Below are 18,126 nucleotides of genomic sequence, written 5' to 3'. Positions count from 1 at the left end.
AAAATTTAATGATACTCTCTCACTCTGACTATCATGTGCCCTTTTTTCACCTCTCGTATCTTTCTCTTGACCTCCTGCTACTTTCCTTTATACGTCTCCCAGTCATTTGTACTACTTCCCTACAAAAATCGTCCAAACACCTCTCTTCTTTTCACTAACAATCTTACTTCTTCATCACACCAGTCAATACCCTTTCTAATCAGCCCACCTCCCACCTTTCTCATGCCACATGCATCTTTTGCGCAAGCCATCACCATCACTGCTTCCCTACGTACATCCCATTCCTCCCCCACTCCCCTTACGTCATTTGTTCTCACCTTTTGCCATTCTGCACTCAATCTCTCCTGGTACTTCCTCACAGAAGTCTCTTTTCCAAGCTCACTTATTCTCATCACTCTCTCCTCCCCAGCATTCTCTCTTCTTTTCCGAAAACCTCTACAAATCTTCACCTTTGCCTCCGCAAGATAGTGATCAGACGTCCCTCGAGCTACCCCTCTTAACACATTAACCTCCAAAAATCTCTCTTTCACGCGCCTATCAATTAACACGTAATCCAATAATGCTCTGTGGCCATCTCTCCTACTCCACACCAATCTGAGCCTTCGAGGAGGATGAGCATTCTCGCATAGAAATGAAACACAGTAAGTTCCCAAGTGCACTTTCGTGTAATAATCACATCATCAAGGGAGGTACAAGAATGAAATATAACAGGCAGTTGACATCCATGGAAGAGAAGCAGATAGGACGCCATTTGGTAAACAAGTGACCACCCGAGAGGAGGTTGGGTGCATCTAAGTCTGGCAATATACGTATCATAAGTTTTATCATGTGGACAAGAAAGGGAAAAGTTTAAATATTTTGCTACAACAAACCTATCCAATGTGTATAGACCTTCCTTAATATTAATGTTATAATTTTTAATGTATTTCATAATAGATGATTTAATGATATTTCTTGTGGTAAAGGAGTTACAGTAAATAACTGAGATGGCATTACTCCAGTCAATTCAGTGGTTATAACTTTCAACATGATTAAGCAAAGCAAATGATTCTTGCCCTGTTATTCACTTATCAAATATGAATGATCTTTTATATGATGATACAACTTACTTTAAACTAAGGAGAAACTTCCTAGAAGCAGTTAATTCTCACTTTGATAAAGAACTGAAGTTGTTGGTGAAAGGTAATGGTTCATCAGTCTCCATTGCCATATATGAATTGACTTACGAAAACACATAAGCCTAACTTTCCACTGAGTTCAGTGGGCTCCATCACATAAATCGTCAAAATGGTTAGTTCTTCAATGAACCCACTAGTGGGTAAGATATCAAGTTCTAATATCATGAGCAATGTAGATTTATTGACTAAGCTTAATGATATCCATGTTGATTTTGATTTCAAGCTGATAAGATTTGATGTTTCATCCTTGTTCACAAAAGTTCCAGCTGATGACCTCTCAGAATATTTGGTTGATGTCTTGGTTATTATTGATTTACCTGTTTCAAAGTCTATCATTATTGAATTGATAAAATTGCGTATAAAAGATTGTGTATTTCAATTGAATGGAGAATATAATGTTCAGAAAATTGGTATTAAGCAATCTTTACATGGAATTCTTCCTTTGAAACAAAATTACTTTGGCATATCTTACCCTATAAGGCAATTTGGTTTAGGTATGTAGATGATATTCTTTGTGTTTGGTCAACAAATGAAAATATACGCAAACATTTCTTCCTTTACTTAACAATTTAGTATCTTTTATCAACTTTACTGTAAAAGTGGAAAATGATTGTATGTTACCATTATCAGACTGCATGATCCGTAGGGATAGAAACATGTTTAAGTCTAGCATATACAGAAAACATATCAATTTTTGATCATATATTCATTTTTACTCAGCTCAACATGAGAGCCAAATTATCATCATTCCAGTCGATGTTTCTTAGGACATTACGTATATCAAGTCCGGAATTTATTGATGAGTTTGAGAGATATATTCCATTGGATTCAGGTTAAAGTATCCTAGATCTTTCCCTGACAAATCTCTGAAGTTGGTAAAGAAATCATTTTATAAAATTAAACATAAACCTTCCCTTTTGCTACCAAGAATCATTTGGTTCCTCCATATAGTGATAATTTTTCATTACTTTCCGGTTTGCTTAAATCCTTTAATTTAAGAACATCTTAATCAAAAACTCACCAGAAAATTCTGCAGGCTGTGTTTATAGAATACCTTGTATAAATTGTAATATGTCTGATGTCTGTTACTGGTTCCAGATTATCATGACCTGCTATTGATGCCCAATAACTCCAACAATATACATGTACACCAGCAGCAGCTACATCTAGACTCCACTAGAACTCAAATCCAACGAGTATCAGGCCAGTCTAAAGCCAGCTTGTAAGTAATGCAATGTTGAGGAGCAGAATAAAGATATGCTGGTTTTTCAACGGCTTTTGGATTTCCCACGTAAAAGCCTAGGAAGCTATGGTGTAGACATGAACTGGAACGTGATGGACAGACAGACAAAACAGGAGTTGAATGTTTACAGTCTTTGCTACAGGTGGGTTAATAAGACAGTAAAATCAGAGGCATACAACATAATGCTACATACCAACAGTGTAGTGACCACGAGCGTAGTTGTTGGCAGCATCCTCCTTGCCAGTGTGGAGCATGTTGGGGGAGAATAGCGCTTTGTACGTGCCCGTTCTGATCTCATCTGTCGGAGATAGTACAATGCATTAGATACAACAGTCGGTACGCATGTAGTTTGTTGAGATACAGGAATTGAGACACCACCCTCACTGAGAGCTAAGAGGTATGGGAAGAAGAGAAAAAGGCAAATGTGTAATTACCCATTTGCACTGTACGGGGAGGGAATTTTACTTTCATGGGTGCATTCATCTCTCGAACATTCTCTACTATCATAAATCCTCTTATATGTATGTATGGTGTCTACATTAACCATGTTCTCAGTCATTCTTTGCCACCCATCCACCAATCATATACTATAACAGTATTTATTTTCATCAATTTTAACATGTTTCATGTTTTATCCTCTGGTTGTGATATCTGTACATCTCCCAGAGAACTATTCACTGCCTATATTGTCGAACTGTTTTCGGAATTCAAACTTGTGATCAGGTCACCCGTCATTCTTCTCTCTTACAAAGTGGGTAAATCTAAATCCTCTAACCTTTACCTGCAACTCAGCTCTCTGAATTCTAGTATCATTTTTGTTGTCCTCCTCTGGGCCTCCCCTATTCACATTTTTGTCCTCCTTTAGGTAAGATGACCAAACTTGAGAAGCTTATTCTAGTGTTGTCCTTATGTGTGTGTGTGTGAGTCAATCATCACCATCAACCCTTACACCAGTAACACCAGTAACTCATCAACACCATCAGTAAACCACCAACACTGATCCAAAAAGTCATAAATGTCACACTTAGACATCCCCTACAATATATAAACCATCCCTGACAATATATAAACCATCCCTGACAATATATAAACCATCCCTGACATATAAAACATCCTACAATATATAAACCATTCCTACAATATATAAACCATCCCTGACAATATATAAACCATCCCTGACAATATATAAACCATCCTGACAAATATATAAACCATCCCTGACAATATATAAACCATCCCTGACAATATATAAACCATCCCTGACAATATATAAACCATCCCTGACAATATATAAACCATATCCTACAATATATAAACCATCCCTGACAATATATAAACCATCCCTGACAATATATAAACCATCCCTGACAATATATAAACCATCCCTGACAATATATAAACCATATCCTACAATATATAAACCATCCCTGACAATATATAAACCATCCCTGACAATATATAAACCATATCCTACAATATATAAACCATCCCTGACAATATATAAACCATCCCTGACAATATATAAACCATCCCTGACAATATATAAACCATCCCTGACAATATATAAACCATATCCTACAATATATAAACCATCCCTGACAATATATAAACCATCCCTGACAATATATAAACCATCCCTGACAATATATAAACCATATCCTACAATATATAAACCATCCTGACAATATATAAACCATCCCTGACAATATATAAACCATCCCTGACAATATATAAACCATATCCTACAATATATAAACCATCCCTGACAATATATAAACCATCCCTGACAATATATAAACCATCCCTGACAATATATAAACCATCCCTGACGAATATATAAACCATATCCTACAATATATAAACCATCCCTGACAATATATAAACCATCCCCTACAATATATAAACCATCCCTGACAATATATAAACCATCCCTGAGAATACATAAACCATATCCTACAATATATAAACCATCCCTGACAATATATAAACCATCCCTACAATATATAAACCATCCCTGACAATATATAAACCATCCTCTACAATATATATACCATCCCCTACAATATATAAACCATCCCCTACAATATATAAACCATCCCCTACAATATGTAAACCATCCCTGACAATATATAAACCATCCCTGACAATATATAAATCATCCCTGACAATATATAAACCATCCCCTACAATACATCCCTACAATATATAAACCATCATTGACAATATATAAACCATCCCTGACAATATATAAACCATCCCCTACAATATACAAACCATCCCCTACAATATATAAACCATCCCTGACAATATATAAACCATCCCTGACAATATATAGACCATCCCTGACAAAATATAAACCATCCCTAACGATATATAAACCATCCCCTACAATATATAAACCATCCCTGACGATATATAAACCATCCCTGACATATATAAAGCATCTCCTACAATATATAAACCATCCCTAACAATATATAAACCATCCCTGACGATATATAAGCCATTCCTGACAATATATAAACCATCCCCTACAATATATAAACCATCCCCTACGATATACAAACCATCCCTGACAATATATAAACCATCCCCTACAGCATATAAACCATCCCTTACAATATATAAACCATCAACTACAATATATAAACCATCCCTGACAATATATAAACCATCCCTGACAATATATAAACCATCCCCTACAATATATAAACCATCCCCTACAATATATAAACCATCCCTGACAATATATAAACCATCCCTGGCAATATATAAACCATCCCCTACACAAATAAACCATATCCTACAATATATAAACCATCCCTGACAATGTACCAACCATCCCCTGCAATATATAACCAATCCTCCACAATATATTGACCATCCCCGACAATATATAAACCATCCCTGACAATATGCAAACCATTCCCTACAATACATAAACCATCTCCTACAATATACAAACCATCCCTGACAATATATAAACCATCCCCTACAATATATAAACCATCCCCTACAATATATAAACCATCCCCTACAATATGTAAACCATCCCCTACAATATGTAAACCATCCCCTACAAAATATTAACCATCCCTGACAATATGTTTTGAAGAACACCAGTAAGTGAACAATAAACCATCCTGTACAGTACATTTTGAAGAACACTAGTAAATGAAAAATAAACCATCAACTGCAATAATGATAGATCGATAACGGACTGCACACAGCAACATGAGCAGTGCACCAACACAACATCAGAATTGCATTAATGATCATGAGAACTGCACCATTAAAGCTGGTACCAGCATTGCACCAACAAACCAAAAGCACTGCATCAACAAGTTATCATCACTGCAGCAATAATCCATCGTCACTGTACCGATAAACCATCAACACCGTACCAGTAAACCATTAACATCACACCAATAAACCAACACACTGCACTAATAACACACCAGCATTGCACCAGCACTACACCAATAAAACGCAAAACTGTACCAATCAACCACTAGCACCAAAAAGCCATCACACCGCACTGATGAACTACCAACACACTGCAGTAAGGTTCATTCAGTGACAAGGCGTATTAACACGCCCTTAAGGCGCCCAGTCACTGAGTGACACAACGTAGCACACACCCCGACTCAAATCCAGGGACCAGATACATTTAAGGAAAGGAAGAGCGCTGGAACAAAGGATATCTAGGGTCGACAAAATCATATTTAGAATCAATGGCAATACAGGGATAAGGCAGTCAGGAACTGAGAGAACTGAGGGATCCGAAACATGAAACATTCATAGGTATGTCGCTGTCAAGGAAAACACTGGACATTTAGGGACACGTGAAGAGAGATCATACTGAAGGGACATGACACACGCAGATACAAGACAGACACATCGAGAGACTGTCAGGCTCGGAACCATGAGCCACACTTACTTATATAACTGTAATACATACAGTAAATTCTGAGTGACCATAATTATACGTACGTTAGGACCTTTTCAGAGGCAGTAAATTTAAGAAATTTAAGATCAACATGCAAGATGGCTGTCTCCTCACGCCAGGATATACAGGACAATGGATAACAGAAATGTTCCTTTAGATCATCATTAACGTTCTCAGAAACCGATAGTGAGTTTTAGCTATTTCGACTGCAACTTGCGGCGGCCATACAGCACGTCTCATGTGAAGTCGCCACGATAATGTGGGTGACGTAATGTCTTATCAATCAACATGAACAACTATTTTTGATCATTGCTTATATATTTCTATCTCATTAATGACCTACACCAACAGTACAAACAAATGGAGACAGAACTAAGGCACTTGTACCCGGATCTTTGGTCATTGACTTCTTACACTGAGCAGACATAATACAGAAGGAAGTCTGATGAAATCCATAATTCCTGTACAATTTGATGTGTTAGTTTTTAAAGTAGCAAAATGTTTTCGGTCAATATCCAAGACAAATCCAAGGCAGCAAGTCTTTCATGTCAGTCTGTGTTCAGTCGAGCCCGACCGAAAATATTCATGAAAAATATTAGGTGCTAAACCTTCGGAAAGACAGCTACAACACAGAAGCGAGCGTCTTGCCTGAAATTACTGGCATCTTCCCTGTGGAAGGGTTTGCCATTACATATGAACCATTATATACGTAGAGTCCGGCCCTTCAATAAGTCCATTTGAACACCTACACTTCCACATCCAAGACCAGTACTTGAGGAGGTCGTGTACAGCATAATGACCAGAGATCATAACATCCTGAGCTCGTCTTTAAGATCCTTCAGTATGATGGCTGTAACCCATGACCTGACCATCTATGGTCATACTGCCATACTCAAAGCTCTTACCACTGTGTGGTCAAGAGGGTAAATGGTGTTAAGAAGTGCGGCAGGCCCGGAGGAACAGCGAAGTAACGCCTACCATATGCTGAATAGAGAACGGGAATCAGCATAATCACATGATCATACATTGACTAAAGGAAAATAACATAATGATTTGCGGTCAGAATAAAGACACAAATATATGCACTGGTGATGGGCGCTGTAATACCTACTCATGAGGAAGAAAACACCAATACATGTACACAGAAAGAGAAAACTACACATGTCTGCATTCACGAAGAAAAACACGCAAAGCATATGCGTTCAATTCGAGGCATGGAAAACAATAAAGACAACTGCTCAAGGAAAACCTTATAATAAAAAGTTATAATCATTCAGTTGCAAATATGTATGATGTTCACACACACACACACACACACACACACACACACACACACACACACACCTCCGTGGTGATGGCTAGCGTTACCGTACATGAGTCAGCACGGGCAGACCAGGGTTGGACCTGCATGGTTTCGAATCCACGGTGTGGCATCTGGCCTACACCCAACTCAGGTGTTCCTCTTCTCCCTACAGGCTGGGCGATAAATGAGCAACTGGCTTAGGCTGGTGTGTTGTGTGTGTGTGTGTGTGTGTGTGGTGTGTGTGTTCAAATAATCGTTAAAAATATATCCTTACATGATTAAGAGACCGGGCAACACGAGTGTAAAACTCTCTCCCCGCAACACATACACAGCAACCACAATAAATACAAAGCTATTATCGTTCGCTGGAAGTAAGGAAACTGAAGCGTGATTATTACGAAACATGTAAATGGAACACAACACCCCTAACCCCCCCACCCAGCGATGGTCTTGTAACACAACACAAAAACTGTCTTGAGTGAAGATCAACACCCACAGTGTAGGGTGGGCAACATGGGTTCTGGCGGCCCACAGTCTGGCAGGATATGGATCCTGGCTGCCCACAGTCCGGCAGGGACGGGTCCTGGCTGCCCACAGTCCGGCAGGGACGGGTCCTGGCTGCCCACAGTCCGGCAGGGACGGGTCCTGGCTGCCTACAGTTCGGCAGGACGGGTCCTGGCTGCCTACAGTCTGGTAGGGATGTGCCCTGGCTCCCCACAGTCCGGCAGGACGGGTCCTGGCTGCCCACAGTCCGGCAGGACGGGTCCTGGCTCCCCACAGTCCGGCAGGACGGGTTCTGGCGGTCCACAGCTAACACCGTGCAGAGAGCTTAACTTACCACTCACATGTTCTCTTTCCTTTATCATTCACACGTCCACTTTTACTTGTACCATTCACACGTTTCCTTCCCTATAACTCCTACATATTGCCCTTCCTCTTACTACTAACATTCATTCCCCCTCAATACTCGCACGTCCCACTTGCCCCTACCACTCATAACTCCCCCCTCCCCCATGGGTCACAATGATGACGTGATTACAAGGGGGAGGTGTTCTCCTGGCCCCAGCCAGGCTACAGGTCGTCATGGCACGTCATCACCCCAGCTCCTGTAAGTGGGTCAGGCTCAGGACGAGTCACCAGGTGCGGTCCCAGAAGGCTGTCCCAGTAGGGGTCGTAGGAGCCACCAAGTTACAGCACCATCCCCATCGTGGCACTACCAAGCAATATGATTTTTTGAAAGTATATTTCTGATTTCTATCTTTTTCTTCAGGGCATCTGTACAGCATTTAGAAGTTCGTATTTGTTGTCCAGTTTACGATAGGCTCTCATAAGGGGAAAAAATGCCAGTCATCTAAAATCAGGTGTTTCAGTGCAGTTTGGAGTTCATCTAAATTTGTGTATATGACCACAGACGATGAGCTGGAAGGATCAGATGAAACTATGTACATTGGTCAGGCATAAAAAGATCGAGCTGCTGGACTTCACAAAGGAATATATTTCGATGAAGATATTAACATTTTTGTGACGTATTATTGAGTGTATGCACCAGCAGCAGCGTGGATTACAATGCACGATATCTCGAAACCACATACACAAAAAAGGCTGATAACATCTTTCTTCTTCAAAGCACAAGGATAAACCAAATTTTGGTTTCTTTCTTTCTTCAGCATACAGCATTACAGCAGGTAGTGGCATCTCTCTTTCTTCAGTGCAAAGGAATAAAGCAAATATCAGTTTTTTGCTTTCTTCAATATGTCAAAATAGAGCAGACTTCAGGTTTTTTATTCAACGTACAAGACTACAGCAGATTGCGACTTCTCTCTATCTCAAGTGTACAAAACTCAAGGAGATTACGGTTTCTTTTTTTTTTTTAATGTACAAGAATAGAGCAGATTACGGCCACTTTCTCTCGTCTTTGTACAAAAACAGCACATTATGGTTTCTTTCCTTCATTGCACAACAGTAGAGTAAATTACTTCTTACTTCAGCGTACAAAAATAAAGCCATTTACGGCTTCTTTCTCTCTTTGATGTACAAAAATAGAGCAGATACGGCTTTTTTCTCGTTGCAGAAAAATTGAGCAAATTATGGTTTCTTTCCTTTCTTCAGTGTTGAGCTGAAAATCCAGTATCACACATAGCTCAATCTTTTTCGCACGTTTGGTATCCTTGTACCATTGTACTTGTACCATTCATAAAACCAGAAGGAAAACTCCATCATTGTAAAAAGACGCGATGAATGTGTGGAAACAAAATGAAGAACTGGCACAGAGAAGGCAAGAGAGGGCGTTACCCCCGGACCTCTCGTTTACAAGCACGAATGCTGTCACTATCAGCTTGGTTCGTCACGATAAAAATCTTAATGTTCCAGAATGTGTTGTCTGGGATTTTCTTCTAGTATGCTCTGGAGCCTGGCGATAAGGTGGTGCACAAGCATGAAAATAAAACAAGTCAAAAGTGATCAAAGGTGTACAAAACTTTCTTACAGATTGTAGTGACGTCTGGTGGTGAGTTTTGACATTACGTGAATCACAGTTCACAACCTTCACGAAGTTTGTGATCAGCTTTAGTAGAAAAATAACAACCGTAATGGCAAAAATAACAACCGTAATGGCGAAAATAACAACCGTAATGGCAAAAAGAAATGTAAAGATAAAAATCACATGATCATGATTCCAGAGATATTCCTCAGCAGACAATAACGCATTTCGCACGAGCGTTGCATCAGAAGCAGCTGCTCCTCCCGCCACACGCTCACCATGCACAAGACCCACGAGCTGAAGTAGGTTAATGGTTGTGCTTGCATGCAATGGTGGCGAGTACTTCTCTCTTCCCTCTCTGCCGCGTGCCTCCCAGGCGCGCCCCTTCGCCCCCTGTCTCAGCTGCCAGCATGCAAGCCACTGTTCCTGACGCCTCTCCTGAGGCTACATTATGGTCGATGGTGCCTGGGGGAAGGAGGGAGTATGGCCTTGCTTGCCTGCCTCGCCCTCTGTTATTACTGTCTGGGTCAACAGTGCAGGTAGCACACACTCCTCCCGACGCTACAATTAGATCATGGACAGTATGCCAGTGGGCAAGTGTATCGTCTATAGATGAGTAAGCTCATGCCTGCCTTTAAGGTACCGCCAGTGGACTGTGCTGCAGCACATGATAACAAGTGAAAGATATGAGTCCTTTATAGTTTTAAGGAACAAAGTGAAGGCGTCCGTGGGAGGTTTCAAAGAATAACCAGCAGGATAGCACAGAGGCACGTACTAGACTGCAGCACTCACACAACAGAAGGGTATCGGATTCTAGCCATATATATAATACAGAGGTTGTCTTCATCCTTCACGAGTAACACAGGTCTAATTTCTTATAATCTATACAGTGGCAGGTATCATCATAGATAACGTAAGTATCATAACTGCCTTAAAGATAACGCGCATGTGGATGTTCTACAGCACTTATGATAATGCAAAGATGAACGATATGAGTCCCTCAAAGATAACACAAAAGTGAAGGGTCTGGGAGTTTCAAAGATAACAGACACGTCTGTAATTTAGCACTCTTAAAAGATAGTACAGATGTAGTTTACTTGGTTCCCTCAAGAACAGCACAGGTGGTCTGGGTCCCTTAAAGATAACACAACACAGACTGATGCCTGGGGACCTGAGATATGACAGCAAACAGAAAGGCGGTCTTCAGAGACAGTCTTTACACATCTTTTAAGCGTTATTCAAAACAATTACAATGACTGGAATAGAGATTTTTTTTTATATATAAAGGTCAGCACGAGTTCAGACGAGTTTGATGCAGTTGTGCTGGCGGAAGAGGGATCTCTAGCGGCATGAGGTAACGGTGGCCAGAATGTCGCAGTAACTTCTTCCCTAATTATCGGATGATATCTACGTGATGTTTGGGAAGAGTGATAAGGGTCAGTGTGTTTAGTGCCACTTGACGGATATGTAAGAGGTTGATCTTGCAAGCTCTTTTTGCAGATTTTCAAGTAGCCTCTGTTGCGAGGAGAATAGGGAGGAAGATCGTGCGGAAAAGGCATAGGTGAGCGTAACGAAAATAAAGTTTTAGTAGATGCTCCTGCATTCCGTGGCAGGTAGTCCAAGTGCTTTCAGTCTACGGAAAATGGAAAGCCGATGGCTGGAGGACTTACTGACGGTGTTCATGTGTCCCTTTCAGGTTAGTTTATCGTCCGTAGGGACACCGAGAAGCTTGGTCGACTGAATAACCTGGAGGGGAGCTGGCCGCCTAAGGCAAACAGCAAGTGATGGGATATGATCGGGGACAAGACCCGTGTGTATAACTGCAGCCTTGGTTCGGTTGATGGTCACTTGATTGGTGATGGTCCAGCTCTTGGGGTTGTTAAGGATGCTCTTGAGGGTTGTGCAGTTGAAAGAACTGTTGTCAGATCTGACACCCACGGCAGTTTCGTCAACCTACTTCCATCGAGCAGATGAATCCATTAAGGCATCACTTATAAAGATGAGAAAGCAGAAAGTTCCCATCCTTGTGTCCAGTCGGTTGCCACGGGAACAGAGATGTCTCCCCGGAAATATATCTCCTGGCGACGTACACTGAAAGTCTACGAGCAATGGAATGAGACTTCTCTGGAGCTCAGTGTTGATGGTTTTACTTATATCTATATTATTGATGACTTAGGAGAAGCCAGTGAAGAAGAAGACCACAGAGGTCTTGCGACTTCTAGGCTGCCATAGATTAGTTCTAAGAAAATTAACATGAAGGCAAACAACAGACAGCATTTCTAGATTCCTTAAAACAATACAGTACATGAATTGGAGGTACGGTCACCAGATCATAAGAGAGAACAATGATAGGTGGCTTTGGTTCTTCTAACATAACACAGACAAGTTATGTGGTTCCCTCAGAGATAACAAAGGAGACATTTGTGGTTTGGTCATTCCAAGACGTCACAACACAGACGATTGGCTCTTGTCCCACAAAAGTACCACGAAACGATTTGGCGGTATGATACCTTAAAGATAACGTAACACAAATTAGCTGTCAGTCATTTTAAAGATAACACAGCAATGAAAGGTAATCTTGTTCTTCAAGGATATTACAACACAGACTGGTCTAGGAACTCATAGATGATAAAGACCAGACTGGTGTGTGTACCATTCAAAATAATACGGGTCACTAACTGGTGTTGTAGGTATTTCAAGGATTACACAACACAGATTGGTCAAGGCACTCGTAGGTGTTAAAGACCAGACAGGAGATCTGTGTCCTTTATAAATGGTGCGGATCAGTAACTGGGGATGTGGGTCTTTCAAGGATTAAACAACAGATTGGTCGTCTAGGTTCGTCTGAGAAAGTAAAAGTAGGTGGTTTGGGTCCCTCAAAGAAAACAAATGTGGACTGAGGCCCTCAACGAAAACAAGTTGGACTGGGTCCCTCAAAGAAAGATAAACATAAAACAGAAATGTACTCTGAGTACATCAGGAGATGACAGAGAACATACACAGTTGACTTCGCTTCCTCCAAGATAACACACATAGTTGGCTGGTCTGGGCACGCGGTAGATGAAGCAGAGATTGGTGTTTAGCTTCCATCAAGCTGAGGGCCAAGGCAAGTGCTGCAAGGACTTGATCAACAACACCAGGTTGGTGTGGGCGCCTTGTGGTGGCGAGGGCCAGTGTGTCTGCCACCCTCTCCTGCCCACCACATGATCAATGTTCCCTAGGTGAGTGGTGGTCCTCCCCTCCCCCTGCCTTATGCCACCACCCTGCACAGCTCCACCACACCTACTCCTGCCACTATTCTATTCTAGAGACGGCCTCTACCACTACCAATACCCCCCTGCCATTACTGCTTCTGCCCTATAAACTAATCCTGCCGCTCTCACTACCCTACCCTAGCGACTACCCCCTGCCACAATCACTACTCCTGTCCGCTGTCACTATCCCTGCGAGCGATGATCCCTACCACCACCACCACTACCTCTTACGCTGCCACTAACCCTGTACTAGCGGCTACTACCACCACCACCACCACTAACCCTGCCCTAGCGACTACCCTTGCTGCCACCACCATCCTTACCCCAGCGACTACCTCTGCCACCCTCCCTCCTTTGCTATCCCCCTTGCTATCCCCATTGCCACCGCTGCCCCACAAGCTATCAGCACCACCGCTACTACTTCCACCGTCACTACCCCTACCTGTGCCAATACCTCGGCCACCATCATTCCTGCCCAAGATATTTCCCGTCACCGACACTTCCCCTGCTACCATCACCACTCATGCTACAGCCACTATCCTTGCTACGGCAACTATCCCCATCACCGCCACTACTCCTGCCATCACCACCCTCCCGACCACCGCCACTACCCCTACTAACATTAATACCGCCCCTTTGATCCTGCCTGGACTCTCGCCTCTACTACTATCCCTGACACCATGAGTTCTCCTTCACCAGAAACTACCCCTGCCACCGCAACCACCCTTGCCATTGCCATTACCCTTCCTACACCACACCTGCCACCGTTATCACTACCTGGCAACGCCACTCCCACTACCCCAACAAGAATTATCTGGTGTTATCAAGTCTCCATCTCCCCTGCCAACATTATCCGGCTGGTATATCTACCAAACAACATCGCGCTCTAGTGCCCCTGCCAGCACTAACTGGCTGGTATATCTACATGACAACACCGCGCTAAAGTGGCCCTGCCAACATTAACCGGCCGGTATATCCACATGACAACACCGCTTTCTTCTGCCCCTGCCAACATTAAGCGGCTGGTATGGTCACTTGCTAATGATTGTCTCTTTTCCCTCTGCCGCCACGAACCGCTATCACCACACGCCATATGTAAACTCTCTTTTTCCCGCTACCAACATTGGGTGATGTGGTCACATGCCTATATTACTATCCCTTTAATACATACATACATACATTTACTGTGTTATGTATGTATCCTACGTGTATAATGAATAATTTTCTCTCGAATAAGTGATATTTTCTTCTTGTTTATGAATACCATTCGAAACTGTGTTGTCACTGCATTCTGCATGTCGTCAGTAAAGTCAACATGTGTTATCAGTTTTGTTTACAGTTGATACATTCTATGTGTATCTTAAATGCTGTATGTATGTAATCAATATATTCTATGCTGTAGACACTGATTCTACGTGAATCAATAATCTGCTTGTTATCAGTGTATCATATGTGTTGTCAATGTTCTGGATGAGTATGTACACACTGTAAGTGTTTGAATGATACACGTAAAACTTATCATTATACTTTATGTGTGTCAGAGAGCTATATTCCACATATGATCAATACATTGAAGGGGTTAGTAATATATTCTACTTGTATCAGTACATTCTATACGTGTAATTAATACATACTACTTTTTATCAACACATTCTAGGTCTGTCAATAATACACTGAGTTATCAGCTACTGTGTCTTATTTATACATTCTTGCAGGAGGACAACAGAGCGCTCTCTTTCCTTCCAAGATTAAAGAATCTTTAGGTAGCGATTTGCGTTATAATAATGCTGTCTCGTTTCTTTTGTTACCAATGATTTGTGCATCAACACATTCAGTGTGGAATGAGGAGACATACGCCGTCCGTATAATGTTAGCGAGTGCTGCCTGGCTCTGCCAACTCCAGCAACCCCTCACACTTGCCCCACACCCATACCACGCCCTCCTGATGAACACTGAGCAACTATCATCCTGCAAGTGGAGCACATGCCTGTAAAATGAGGCCCCCAGTGCGTCAGGAGGAGTAAAAGTCCTTCCAGTCCCTTTGTCATCTGTGCATGGCGTGGGAAGCTAGCCCACACAAGACCTCTCAATAGCCGAGACACCGCTCGCCAGCCACTCTAAGTAATGATGCCATTGTGGCCGCCAGGGCAGGTAGGATGCCGCTGGTAAGGCCAGGGTGACTGGTGTTACGGGAGGGGGAGTACAGGCACGTCAGTGAGCCACGGAAAGGATGGACCATTGAGTAGGGGGCAGGGAAGGGGGAACAGTGAGCGGTGTTCAGGTTCATGTTGCGGTCAAGCCGTTGATGAGGTTGGTTGGTCTTGCTGAAGCCCTCGACTCCTTATGACGATCCATTTGACCCTTTCCCTGACGAGTCGCCTCAACGCTCCAACGTCGCAAGGAACTCTGAGAGGCCACGAACGCATACGAAATATTCCAAGACATTCATAACCACGGAGAGATAACTGCATCTCACTTTTTTAATCACTACCAAGGAACATGGCCTGGAAACATTATAGCAGTCTACGAAACAAACAAACAAAATCGTTAGAAACATTTGAAAAGTATGTGGTGAGTCGTCACTGACCCCTTGAGCGCAACGGTACAACCCTTGAGCGCAACGGTACAACCCTTGAGCGCAACGGTACAACCCTTGAGCACGACAGTACAACCTTTAAGTATGACGTCACGACCCTTGGGTATGTTAGACTGACCTCGGAACTTCTCAATACTTTTCCAAAAGATGGATACAGGAAAGATTAGAGTGACTAGAAAGGAATGAGGAAGATGAAGTTGTGGCCAGAAGAGACGACGAGGGAGTAAGGGGCTAAGAGGTTGTCAATGGGGAAGAGGCTGGAATTATACAAGGAAGGGGATGCTTAGTGGAGAGAACATTAGTGACCCTACAGGATAGTGGGAGATGTGTTATGAGGTTAGCAGCAAATAAATGAAGCAATGGATGAATGCTTTAACAGTGCTCTATATTTTGTTCAGTTCTTGATATAAGAAACCATGAATTATGCCTATATTTTTTTTGAGCACCAAAAGATTTGAATTGGTTAAATACATACAGCCTCAGAATCCATTGTTGGTTCATGATGAAGTGGCACAGTAGACATGAGAACTTAAGGAAACAGTGTGAGGCAATTATCATAGACCAGTTTACGTGAATATAACAAGATTGATAGTCACCACCTCAAGACATTTACTCACAAAGTTTCTTGTAGATTTATCTTTTCATAGATAATGGCACATGTAATTTGAAGAAAGGAATAACTGATCTTAGTGTTTTAAACAGAAGCACTTGGTTGTTACTTGTCAATGCGATATAAACAACACAAACTTAAGGCTTATCTCTCTTAAATGACCGAATAAGTTCTTGAGATACACTGTAGGTTCTTAGAAAAAAATATCCATTCAATGATTTTCTTTGGGTATTTAATGTTACAAAGGGAAATAGTGAACAATTTGTGGAGTTAAGTGCTGTAAAAGGATGAACGATTGGGAATACCCGGTCTAGAAAGATCGACATACACAACAATACGTATGTAAACATGAGAGTTGGTCAGCAGACATTATTGGATTACATATCAATTGAACGGTGTGTAAAAGAAAGACTTCTGGATGTGAATGTGCTAAGAGGGGCAGCTGGTGGGATGTCTGATTACCCTCTTGTGAAGGCAAGGGTGGAGATTTGTAGAGGTTTTTGAAAAAGTGAAAACAATGTTGCGGAGAAGACATTAGTTAGAATAAGTAAGCTTGGAAAAGAGACTTGTGTGAAGAAATACCGGGAGAGATTGAGTGTTTGATAGCAGAAGGTGAGAGTATACTAAGCAAGAGGAATGGGTGAGGAATGAGAGGTATTTAGGGAATCAAGTGCTGGCATGTGCAAGATATGTATGTGGCAAGCGAAAGGAAGGAGGTGTGGACTCAGAAGGTAGTCAGCTGGGGGTATCTGGGCAATACTTGCACGGAATTAGTGCACATAATTGGGGGATGTTTAAGAGAAAGAGGCATGAGGTCAAGAGGAAGGTGCAGGGGTTGAAAAAGAGGGTAAATGAGACTTTGGGTGAGCGAGTGTCAGTAAACTTTAGGGAAATATTGTTTTGAAAGGAGGTGAATAACGTGCGAAAGACAAGAGAACAAATAGGAACATCGATGAAGGAGGCAAAAGCAGAAATGACAACAGACAGTGATGGTGAGGAGATGGAGCGAGTATTTTCAAGGATTGTTCAGTATGTTTGATGATCGAGTGGCAGATGTAGGGTGTTCATGATCAAGGGGCAGATGTAGGGTGTTTTGGTCAGGAAGTGAGATATTCATGGAGAGGGGTCTGGTAAAGAGAGAAGAGGTGGTGAAAGCCTACATTAGATGAAATGCGGCAAGGCGGTTGGAATTGATGGTATCGCTGTTGAATTTATCAAGAAAGTGGATGACTGTGTTGTTGATCTGTTGGTAAGGATTTTCAGTATATGTATAGACCATGGCGTGGAGCCTGAGGACTGGTGGAATGTATGTCTAATGCTGTCATGTAAAGGCAAGGGGGGGGGGGGGATAGAAGTGAATGTTCAAACTTCAGAGGCAAAAGTTTGTTAAGTATACCTGGTAAATCGTATGGAAGGCTATTGTTTGAGAGGGTAAAGGTATGTACATAGCATAAGATTAGGGAGCAGTAGTGCAGTTTCAGAAGTGGTAAAGGATGTGTGGATCAGGTGTTTGC

General features: G+C 41.9%; 1 protein-coding gene across 4 annotated transcripts in view; it reads right to left on the bottom strand.

Moving 5' to 3' along the window:
* The window catches only part of LOC139756405 (tubulin alpha-3 chain-like), a 468,837-nt gene that overhangs the window by 254,341 nt on the left and 196,370 nt on the right, over positions 1-18,126 (bottom strand). For all 4 annotated transcript variants that reach the window (XR_011714332.1, XM_071675831.1, XM_071675832.1 and 1 more), the window contains exon 3: positions 2,615-2,719. Coding sequence is in view for 3 of the 4 variants with exons in the window: in XM_071675831.1 (XP_071531932.1) it covers positions 2,615-2,719 (105 nt within the window). In the remaining variant the exon portion in view is untranslated. The remainder of the gene's footprint in view (positions 1-2,614; positions 2,720-18,126) is intronic.

This window comes from Panulirus ornatus, chromosome 21, assembly GCF_036320965.1.
Source record: "Panulirus ornatus isolate Po-2019 chromosome 21, ASM3632096v1, whole genome shotgun sequence".
Taxonomy (NCBI): Eukaryota; Metazoa; Arthropoda; class Malacostraca; order Decapoda; family Palinuridae; genus Panulirus; species Panulirus ornatus.
Note: the sequence above shows the minus strand (reverse complement) of the source record. Positions and strands in the feature narration are given on the sequence as shown.